This window comes from Sceloporus undulatus, chromosome 5, assembly GCF_019175285.1.
Source record: "Sceloporus undulatus isolate JIND9_A2432 ecotype Alabama chromosome 5, SceUnd_v1.1, whole genome shotgun sequence".
Lineage (NCBI taxonomy): Eukaryota > Metazoa > Chordata > Lepidosauria > Squamata > Phrynosomatidae > Sceloporus > Sceloporus undulatus.
The window spans coordinates 138,772,739-138,784,781 of NC_056526.1; the positions used below are offsets into that span (position 1 = coordinate 138,772,739).

At 39.9% G+C, this 12,043-nt stretch overlaps 1 protein-coding gene across 1 annotated transcript in view; it reads right to left on the reverse strand.

The window, feature by feature from the left end:
- Nucleotides 1–2,001: 2,001 nt before the first annotated feature.
- CPE (carboxypeptidase E) overlaps nucleotides 2,002–12,043 on the reverse strand; it is a 125,104-nt gene continuing 115,062 nt past the window's right edge. The window contains exons 6-9 of the mRNA XM_042466895.1: nucleotides 9,366–9,505; nucleotides 5,396–5,495; nucleotides 4,065–4,183; nucleotides 2,002–2,830 (exon numbers count right to left, since the gene is read on the reverse strand). Of these exons, the coding sequence (XP_042322829.1) occupies nucleotides 2,732–2,830; nucleotides 4,065–4,183; nucleotides 5,396–5,495; nucleotides 9,366–9,505 (458 nt within the window). The 3' untranslated portion in view covers nucleotides 2,002–2,731. The remainder of the gene's footprint in view (nucleotides 2,831–4,064; nucleotides 4,184–5,395; nucleotides 5,496–9,365; nucleotides 9,506–12,043) is intronic.

Here is a 12,043-nt window from a genome sequence, read left to right on the forward strand (position 1 = left end):
TTGCTGTGGTTTTGGTCTTCATTTTCCTCTGGCTAATCTGCTGTGGAGGAAATGTTATTCTGGCCTGCTTGTGGTCCCATCCAAGGGCTCTGTCACTGGGAGTTCCCTCCTTGAGTGCCTTTTGCATTTTCTCTTTTTTCCCTTTACATTTAGTCCAACACAGATGTCATTCACACATTTATTTTTACTGGAATGATGTGAATATCCTCATTCACGTATTCTGGTTTTGTTGTTCACACTTTGAAATGGCATCGATCCACGTATCTTTGGGATTTTAGTGGGAGTCAGCTGCTGAGGAAGGGCAAGATCCTCCATGGTCTGGGGGGGCAGCACACCGCCTTCCTCCCAGGGATCCCCTGGAAGCTGCCTGCTGGAATCAGTTGTGAGGGAAAGAGTAAGAGGAGGAGAATTTCCTTGTAAAGCCAGCCAGGTGGAGCCTCACCCCATCAACAAGTCAAAGCTGTGAATGTATTTGGAAACCGATCATGGTATGCGAAGGGTTTTTTTTTTAAAAAAAAAACTCAGAAAAATTCCTGTGTTAATTTGTCCCTGGTTAAGTGGGGTTTTGGTAGCTCCCCCCCTCCAAGAAAAACACCCCGATTTGAGTGCATTTGGGATGCATGTGAACAATAGGGATTCAACCCAAAGTCAACCTGGATTATTTTCATTGTGTGAATAAGACCACAGTGTTTGAGACAGGATGGCATAGCATGATTTTGCTGTGTGCCAGTCATCTGCGATTGGTGGAGGTCCTCCAGCACAACAATGTCATACCATACATGTCCTATTGCATGCTGCAACAAGGGAGGAAAGAGACTTGAAGTGGCAGAAGTTCCGTGAGACTTGTGATATACAGCACTGATTCAAATGAACAACTCAATATCTGGGTAGTGTTGCCAGAGCAACCTAGAACTTCAGGGTCTGTCATACTTTGAAGGATGGGTTATTGATTATATATATGTTGGAAAAAGAGAACAGCACACAGTTGAAAATGTGCAGAAAGGAAAATGCCTTGAAATAAAATATAATCCCATTTCTGGCCAGAGATCAACTTGGTGTCGGCATGCAAAATCCCTGGGATGTAAGAATGGTTACAGTTCAATTTCCATGAAGTATGTATTCATATGGGCTCTGACTTAGTCCTAGTTGTGAATGAACACTAACATTCCAAACTGCATTATAAACTCTATTAATTCTCCTGGATCTGTGAAAGAGGCTAGCTTTGTGCAGTATGATTGTCCTGTCATCAAAGACCATATCACACATCTTTATCCAAGTCTATATTTCCAGTCTTCTTAAAAATCCTTTTGTTTTATTGTTCCCAAAGGAATGGAAGCTGACTTCTCTAACCCAGCTCAAGATAAACATTTAGATGACAATGATACTATGCATACTTATCTCAGAGCAAGCTAATTTGGATACCAAGAGATAAGGATGTGAATAAATATGTATACGTTTGTGGTGTTAGCTGCTAGCTGGAATCCTAAGCACACTTATTCATAAATCAGTAGGCCTGATCTCTAAGTAAACACAGATAGAATATAAATATGGGCCTCTGTGATGACCATTTAAATTACCAACACTAAATTTCTTTAAGGTGACAACAATCTGGCCCTTTTCATACCACGACTGCCACCAATTAATATGTGAAGGCCCCCTCCAGTTAACCTTCACTTTAACCCTAACTCTGGATGATGGCAATCTTGAGGGATTATTTTTATCCCACCACTACCACCAAATAACATGTATGTGGATGTTTATATATCTTTTCAGCCTCCACCTTGAACAACAAAAGGTTTTAACTTGCATCTAGCGTTACTGTCTCTGAAATCACCAGAAGGCCATGTGCCTGAATCCACAGGGCCTAAGCAGAACACCAGAGGATAGAGTATTTTAGAAATGTTTCATCCACAGGGTTGTCATAGGTTGGAGTTAAACTTGAGGGCAGTTAACAACAACAACAGGAAAGCTAATAATAACATACACTTACTATTTCACCAGTCTTTATCCATCCAGAATTTTTAATCTGATGACTAAGTGTCTTGGGAACATTATTGCACAGAATAAAGGTGGGGGGAATTATGTATGAGTTCCTCTTTTAAGACAGAACAATGAAAGATTATTTCTCTGTCAGTGGATTGAACCCAAATATGCACAATTCTTATTTTCACATAGCTTTTCCACAGATACATAAACACTCTTTAACTGTAGTGAAGCACTACTTACAACATTAAATCTTACTGTATACAATTTAAGTGTCATTATTTTCTGAGACATTAGAGAATATTATCTGTTCACCTGCATTGCCAAATATTTGTGGCAGTAGCCATAAGCAGCTGCTACTTCCTATAGTTTTTTAAATGTATTTAACCTACACATTCAGGATTTGTAAGTGAAGCATCCAACTTTGTATTGGATTAGGAGAATGAGACATTCATTCTGGTATTCTTCCCCTTGTTGTGTATGTAGGATAGTGAATGATAGTATGAAAGTATCTAGCAATTCATTTTCATGTAGAGATTATTATTGTTCTTTTTTAAAATTACTCAAAAACAAAACAAAACCTGAAGTTAAATATTGAGAGCTACACAAAATCTGGACTGGATGGCCCTTGTGGTCTCTTCCAACTCTACGATTCTATGATTCTATGATCTAAAATAGAGGGACTTTCCACAGTACATTATACTAAGTCAACACATAACAGATTAAAAGCTGCAAATTCAGTTTCTGCTTAAAAATTTAAAGTTTCTGACATCATCTTCCACCATTCCATTAGCTCTTCCTTTTCTTCTTCTTTTCTTTCAGACAACGATTCCAGGTCAAAATCAACCTAGGAAAGATAAACAATAAGTCACTCATAAGACAGATCAGGGAATAGGGTCTTTATCTGTGCTAAGTAGGAATACATTCCCCCTCACAGCTTGTGTGTTCTCCTGGATTCAACACTGACCCTGGATGCTCAGGTTTCAGCAGTGGCCAAAAGTGCATTTGCACAGCTAAAACTAGTGCATCAGCTGTGCCCATAAAGACATTCGGCTTCTGGACAGATGAGCGTAGTGAACATTGACTGCACTGTGAAATGTTTTCTTGTATTAAATTAGAAACATGACATTTCCCAAGTTTCCTTGCATTTTAAACTGTTATTGCTGCAATTATAACTATTTAGTGAGCCACTGCTACAAGCACTCCCTGCTGCTGAGGAGAAAAGAAGATGGCTATTGTGACAATGATAACCATTTCAAACTGCAGGTTTGAGGCACTGGGAACCCAAGAAACCCCCTTGAGGGACTTAAACTTATTGTACTGCCTGATGTTGGCCCTGCAATGGATAATCTAGACTTTATATAACGTTTACAATTGTTATACAGTGGGCCCTCCCCTTACGTTGGGATCCATTCCAGATCCCTCCACGTAAGGGGAAATCAGCGTATGCTAGAGCCCCATTGGAAGTAATGGGGATTGCGCCTGCGGCACACAGTCACATGGCAGCCCACGTGTGCTATGGGCATGCACCCCATTACTTCTTCCAGGGTGTGCGAGGGGCTTTTCCAGCGCGTCTTTTAGCATATGCACCTGCATAAAATGAGGGCGCACTGTAGTGGGTGATTTTCATATTCAGTTCATGAGGCTGCTTTATACTGGGTTGGACAACAGGTCAATGGCATTATCTCTACCAGCCAGTAATGGTTGTCCAAGGGTTCAGACAGAGATCTTTCCAGCCATATTAACTCAGATCCCTTAAAGAAAAGAGAAATCGGAGCTAGAGTTGAGATCTTCTAAATGCAAAGTACTGAGTTCTGCCTTTTGCCTTAGACTATTCTTCTATACTATGAAGTTTTGTACAACTGAAAAGTTTCATACAATAAATATCACACACAGTGCAAGTGCAACTTTACTTAGGAAGAAGAGTACTGCACAAGACCGCATATTCAAAACCTACTTTTGGGGTGCTATTAGTCTCAGAATTTCCTAGCCAGCATGGTCACAGCTCCACAAAAGAATAGTCAATCCATATGAAAACACAGATAAGCATTATAAGGCAATCTAAACCAGGCAGTACTTACCCGGACAGCAGGACTGAAAGGAACTGCCACTTTTTTAGTTATTGCTAGATAGCCTGATGCTGAGGCAGTCACTTTATAATTTCCAGGTACAAGCAATCTCCAGTAATCACCATCCTTAGCTGGGAAAGAAGCAATATATTACCACACTGGGGGGGAAATAACCCAAATCACATATCAGATCAGGCATCAATAACCATCAGGCATGTGTGGCCTACTTTGCTTTTTTTATAAGCACAAAAGATCCCCCAATCTTAGGTTAGTTAGGAGTATAGCATCTTCTTGGTAAGAGCCAGTAGCCAAATACTGGTTCCAGAATTGAAGCCAATTATGTTACTAGCCCTGGGAGCCACACAGTGTACAAGTAATATATCGATACCTGAGGGACCTTTCACACTGCATAGTTATAGAACTATATTTCTACTTTGACTGCCATGGTTACATCCTATGGAAATCTGGTGTTTGTAGTTTGGTGAGGCACTGAAGCTCTCTGGCTGTGGATAGCAAAAGGATGTGTGTCTTTCAGTAATTTCTCACTGAAGACAATCCTATTATGAGGTTTTCTTGACAGCATTTGTTCAGAGTGAGTTTGCCTTTGGCTTCCTCTGAAACTTGCCCAAGGTCACCCACTACACCACACTGACTCAAAAAGCCCCAAACTGCAAATCCCAGATCCCATAGGTTGTAACATAGAAGTTAAAGTGGAATCATACTGCTACAATCATGTAGTGTGAAAGGATCCTGAGTTACAATAGATCAGCCTAATTTAGGAAACAAAAGCCATTTTTATTGTTGTTAAAATAATTGTGATTCAGAATCCCTGGCCAATCAACCCCAATATACCTTTTGCTCATCTCATTTTAAAGCCTTAATATCTTGCATTATATAAGAATCAAGACTGAATAACTTGTCTTTATCACATGTTCTGGTAAATTCTAAATTATTACATGTTCTTTGGTCCTGTTTTCACAACAATTTGATTACAAACTCAGCTTTGCATCCTATACTGGATAGGCCCGGGCTGTGTGGCCAGCAATGCTATAGAGGTCTGATGAGACTCACATTGAGTTGCAGTGGTGCCCTTCCATTTGAGGAAGGGCTGTCAATTGAGCAGGGGCTCTGCAAATTAGAGCAGAGGGGGAGACCATTTTTGTACATTCCCTGTCCCACTTTAACCCCCCTCCCCACCCTCCTTATAAATCTATTCTAGAACTCCACTGGGGGGGTCTGTAGCAAAACTGCTTACACAAATATAAAGCCACTATTGGATACAGCCCATCATGTGAGTGCTCTATATATCACCTTTTAAAATTTGTTATATATGATAGTCTTACCTGATGTAACATCATGGTTTATGCCCTCCACAGAAATGGTGGCATTAGCAATAGGTTTGCCCTGAAGATCTCTAACAAATCCTTTTACTCCTCGGTGTATCTGAAAGACAATAATCCTTGTCATCCCTATTCCATCTTTTTTTACATTACATTTGTTAAACATTCTTTTAAATACTGCAGGGAAGGCCAGTATTAAACCGATGTTAAAGATGAGGGATTCACTTTGAGAGAAAGTGGTCTATGGACAACCATATCTAGGCTTACTGAGAAGTCAATTCATCTTATGCCTACCCAGTTTACAAGCACATTTCTAATGAATGATTGTCCTCAGATGCTTTGCCCAGGTAAGAATGAGTACAATCAGCCCTCCATAATCATGGATTCTAAATCCATAGATTCAACCATCTATGGCTTGAAAATCTGCAAAAACAATTTCCAAAAAGCAAAGCTTGATTTTGCCATTTTATATAAGGGATATCATTTTACTACATCACCATATATAATGGGACTTGAGCATTTTGGTATCCACTGAGAGTCCTGAAATCAAACTCCTGTAGATACAAAGGGCCCAGTGTACTGTACAACAGACTGATAAAACTTGGTATCTCCAAAAAGATTTTTTTAAAAAAACACACAGATAACCAGGCACCATGAGTTGAGATTTCCAGCCAAGAGAGATAAAACTTAGGGCAGAAAATGCTTCTGAGATTTCCAGTTTGGAAACTGAGATTTCCAGTTTGGAAACTGTGGTTTGTTTAATCTTCAGTTTATATAAACCAGTATAAGAAATCACAATTTGATCCTGGTTGTTTCTCATAAACCATCATTTCTGATCATGTTGGAACTGGGTCACTAGTGTACATAGGAAGTCCAAATCTATTTTAGAAGTGACAAATCAGACAGAAAGTGAGAGAAAGTTTCTTCACTAGTTTTTTTAACCTTAGGAACATTTGGCTTCTGGAACCAAATGAATTCAACTCCGTTATTTAAGAAAGCATATCCTTTTTGCAGCAGCCATCTCCAAGAGAAATACCGATTACATAAAGCAACGGAAGTAAATTACAGGAGACCAATGAGCCAAACTGTCTCCTGGGACCAATTCAGCAGCTGGATGACACTGGGGAATAGGGATATGCCCTCCCCCATCTCCAAAGTCATCAAGCCCTGCTCCCATTGTACCTTTCCTTGTACAGAGATCCATGGAACTGCTCCTATTAGCTAACTTTCTCTCTGGTCCAGCTCAAGAGAGGGAAAGGTCCTTTAGGGAGAGGTTTTGTTCATGACCCAAGCTGAGATTCTCACTAATCTATACTTTTGACTTGGTACACAACCTGAGCCATGCGAAAGATATGCATTCTTTGCCAGAAATTACCAGATTCTTAAATAATTTGTAAACAACACTGATGTATTTGGTGGAAGTCTAATATATTCCACTCAGTAATAATAATAATAATAATAATTATTATTATTATTATTATTATTATTATTATTATTATTATTATTATTATTTGTATACCGCCCTCTGGCAAACCAATCTGGGTGGTTAACAACAGTAAAATATAAAATATGACAATTAAAAACACTTTATCCCTCCCCCCCTTAAGACAGTATTAAACAGTCTAACATATTAAAACACAATATCAATTCATAAAAACAACAGTTAAAAACTAAAACTAAAAACCCTGATATCCCTCTGTTGATCCTCAACCATCACTAAGATGGGGCCATGGGAGGAATGAGGGAATCAGGGAACCTGGGCCGGGATGGTTAATCTGGAAAGGCCTGCCGGAAGAGATCCGTCTTGACCACTTTTTTAAAGCTGTCTAATGATGTTATCTGACGGATCTCATCCGGCAGGTCGTTCCAGAGTTTGGAGGCGACAGCAGAGAACACCCTCTGGGAGGTCGCCGCAAGCCTAGATTTTAGAGACTGTAGTAAGTTCCTCCCAGAGGACCGGAGAGCGCGGGGAGGATTGTACGGGAGGAGGCGGTCCCTGAGATAGCTTGGATCCAAGCCATTTAGGGCTTTAAAGGTGATAACCAACACCTTGTACTGGGCCCGGAAGCTGATAGGCAGCCAGTGGAGGGACCTCAAAACCGGAGTAATGTGGTCCCTCCTAGATGTTCCTGAGACAAGCCTGGCTGCCATATTTTGAACCAGCTGTAATTTCTGAGTCAAGCACAGGGGTAGCCCCATGTAGAGTGCATTACAGAAGTCAAGGCGTGAGGTTACCAGCGCGTGCACAACTGTCTCGAGATCCCTTACTTCCAGAAAAGGGCGCAGCTGGCGTATCAGCCGAAGCTGATAACAGGCACTCCTGACCGTTGCATTTACCTGATTTGTCATCAGGAGCGACGAGTCAAGGAGCACCCCCAGACTGCGAACACAGTCACTGGAGGAGAGTGTGACCCCATCCAGGACTGGAGGTTGCAACCCAATTCTTGGTTTCGGGGCCGCTACCATGAGCACCTCCGTCTTGTCTGGATTCAGTTTCAATCTGTTTTTCCTCATCCAGCCCATTACCGCTTGAAGACATTCATTGAGAGAAGAGATGCCATCGGAATTCGAGGCCGACGAACGAGATACGGAGAAATAGATTTGGGTGTCATCAGTGTACTGATAACACCCAGCACCATAACTCCGTATTATCTCACCCAGCGGCTTCATATAGATGTTAAATAACATCGGGGACAAAATAGCCCCCCTGAGGAACCCCACAAGTGAGGTACCTCTTACTGGAGCTACAGTCCCCGAGTAGCACCCTCTGAGACCTAACCCCCTCAGGCAGTCCAAGAGGATGCCGTGATCTATAGTATCAAAAGCCGCTGAGAGGTCTAAGAGCACCAACAGGGTCACACTCCCCCTGTCAATGCTCAAACGCAGATCGTCGGTCAAGGCAACCATGGCAGTCTCAATCCTAAAGCCTGTCCTAAAGCCAGTTTGAAATGGGTCTAGTATTACATTCAGAAATTTGTAAATGTGAATTTATGTACAAGAGGAGGGGGGAAATGTGTCATGTGGTGATAGTTCCCCACCCTTTCATATATATATTAAGCACTACATGATCAGATTCATAAAATCTTTTGAACTAATTTGTCTTTTAGCATAAATTCAGACTGTAAGTGAATATAAATTTGAACACAAGGGCTCTGTGTGAGCACAAGAATGTCTTATATGTGGGAGAATCGTGAAAAATAATCCAAACAAAGTGATTCCCCCCCCCCTCCAAAGTCAATAACATAAACCATTTTTCACTAATCTGGCACTCCAGATAGATGTGTATAGACCTATATAGATATAGATGTGCTGAACTATATCTCCCAACATTCTCATCAAGTATGGCTATAACTAGAAATGATAAAGAATTCATAGAATCATAGAGCTGGAAGAGACCTCAACGGCCATCCAGTCCAACCCCCTGCTCACAGTCAAAGCACCCCCAAAATCTAGTCTCTGTTTAAAACCCTCCAAAGGAGACTCCACCACTCCAAGGGAGTGTGTTCCATTGGAATCTCTTTTCCTGCAGTAGGCATCCATTGCTCCAGGTCCTGTTCTCTGGAGCAGCAGAGAACAAGCTTGCTCCACATGACATCCCTTCAAATATTTAAACAGGGCAATCATATCACCTCTTAACCTTCTCTTCTAAACAACCCCAGCTCCTTCCAGACCCTTCACATTTTAATCATGCTCCTTTAGACACACTCCAACAATTTTTTTCAATTGTGGTACTCAGAACTGGACACAGTATTCCAAGTGAGGCCTGACCAAAGCAGAATAGAGTGGCACTATTACTTCCCTTAATCTAGACACTATACTTCCACTGATGCATCCTAGAATTACATTGGCCTTTTTAGCTGCAACATCACACACACAATTATAGTCTGAGGAACTCAGAGAGCATCAGGTCAGCGAAAACCTGGCATACAACATCCTGAGTATCTATCCATTGCTACTAATACATTTCATTTACCTGCTCAATGTAATTAATGAGTGAATTTTTGTTGTCCTCCCAATAACTTTTCAGCGTTTCTTCAGGAGGGAATTTTTCACAGCTAAGCTCCACTGTGATTTCAAAGCAGTTGCTGCTGAGGTAGTTGAAGTCCTGCATACCTGCATTATTAAAATACATATTAACTGATGTTAGACAAGCACTGAATTCTACAGAATGAGAACAAGACTTTAAGGCATTCCAGGGTCACACCAAATCAGATTTTTAACCAACATTTTTATCTCTCTCCCACACCTACATACAAGTATAACCTGTATAATATTTTCATATTTAAAACAAATTCATTTAAAAAAGTTAAAACAGGTTTTAAAAAGTTAGAACAGGTTTCTAACAACTATGTATTCCAGGGCTGGAGAAGTAACGCTCCCAATGTTGTCTCCAATTGCCATCATTCTCAACCAGTAATGAAGGATGACTGCAGTTGCTTGTCTTGGCTAAAAGAGATCCACTGAATCAAAAGCTGCATAAGTAAGTTAACACTTATATAAATTTCACTGATTCAATAGGTATACTTCTACCTGCAGCAAGAATGGGATTTAGCCCTATGAAAGCAACATAGTGCTGTGTTATCAGACTGCCTCAGCACAGAGCCTCGGATGTATCAAACGTCCTTGCTGGAAGAGCAGACATCAAGAGGGAGACACTGTTTTCCTTTTGGCTTTTTCAAAAACAAGTGTTTCATTCCTAATGCACCTAGTGACAGGGAATGCCAGTCATGCTGTTCCACAAAAGATACATTCCTTTTTTTCACCACCAGCACACTCTCTACATGCATCATTTTTTCTACTCCTTGGAGTTCCAGTTTTGACCTCACAGAGAGGAAATCTTTGTGGAGATCTCCTTGGTGTCCCGGGAGGGAGGATTTGATGCTGTTTTTGTTGAACTTTGGTCGTTATAGGTTTAATGGTGAGCTGTTGAGTTGGAAACAGCCTTCTTCTGTATGTATTATCTTAATCAGCTGCTGATCCTTTAGAACAGGGGTAGGCAACCTTTTTGAGTCAGGGGCCGGGTTGATGTCCCTCAGACAACTGGGGGGCCGAAGCCAAAAAATAAATAATTAAATATTTTTTTAAAAAATTAAATATATAAATAAACCAGGACAAATGTAGGACAAAATTTTCAAATGGAAGACACTTTTTTAAAAAAATGGAGGACACGCGAAAAAATTTGCTGATTTTTTTAAAAAATGTTAATATAAATGCATGTTTCTGAGGCTTCTATAGACAATTTCCCCCCAAAGGCCCCGGCAGCAATCGGCGGCAGGACCAGGCTGGGGCCGGTCCCAAGGCCTCGCCGGGCCGCAGGTTGCCTACCCCTGCTTTAGAAGGCTTGACTGTCTTAGCCTTTTTCTTTTGCAATATATTTTGTGTTACCTTGCTTCAATGTAGTTTCTGTTGTTTGGTATGTTTGCTATTTTGTATTATTTTGTTCGCCACTGTTGCACTTGTAATGTTGTCTGTATTTGTTTTGAATATTTTTGTCTTATACATTGTTTGTTACTTTTCAACAGAATTATTATTATTATTAAACTTTATTTCTAGAGCACTGTAATTAATTTATATTATCTTTTGCTTTTTCATCCTTTTTTCAATCTTACTGTTTTAATAGATTCTTCCTCCAAGGGTTGTCCTCTCCCTCCTCCCCATCCCCATCTGCTCCTCAGAGGAAGAAAACCACTATCTTCTATGAGGCACCATTCCAGGGACCATAAGATGGTTTGATAAAGCATTTATATGTTGAATATAAATGCTTTATAAAGAGTACAATGTTATGAGCTGGTTACATTCTATGTTATTAAAACATTAAAGAAAATTTAGTATGCAGAATATAAGTATTGTATATATTTCCATTTCCCTCCAGATTTCTATTTGCTTAAAATGAGAACAAAGGGATGGAGAGGAATATGGTATTTTCTCTCACTGCTTTAATATTTATTGAAATGTCACATCTCTACCATATTTTCCCTCTTCACAGTAAGATAAATTAAAACTAAGCAGTTAAAATCAGTTCATATAAACAAAAGTATGTTGTATGAAAATCAGGGTTGATATTCATTTACAGTTTGACTGAAATACCTATGCCACCCTATGTTTACAAAACTTTCCAGACGACCAACTTTTTTTGGATCAAACTCAGATATATAATGTTCTGAAATGGCTACCTTCATTCAATGAATTTCTTGGCAGCCATAGCTCTGTAGAACAATTATACCAAATCTGATATTGCATCTGGTCGGTATATTCTGCTGGGATAGATTTGGCCTCAAAAGTCATATTTTCAGGAACCAAAAACTACTTTCCAGGTGTAGTTCAATTACTTCCAGATGATAAATAAAATGTGTTATTATGCATATTATGTGAAAAACAGATAATTGCAAAGGCAATGAAATCTTGAAAAATATTTTGAAACATGGATTTCTTCCTACTTTTTTTAAAAGGGGGTACTGCTAATGATGCCAGTGGGAAAATATAGTTGACTGCATAATTACTGTTCACATGTGTTTAAGACATTATGAATCAATCAAAAAGACAGTCACATAATAAAAAGAGAGGAGTTGTGAATAAATAGAACCAGGCTTCTATGCATGCCTCTTCTCCTTGAGCAGGAAATAAATAAATAAAATCTATATATGTATTTTC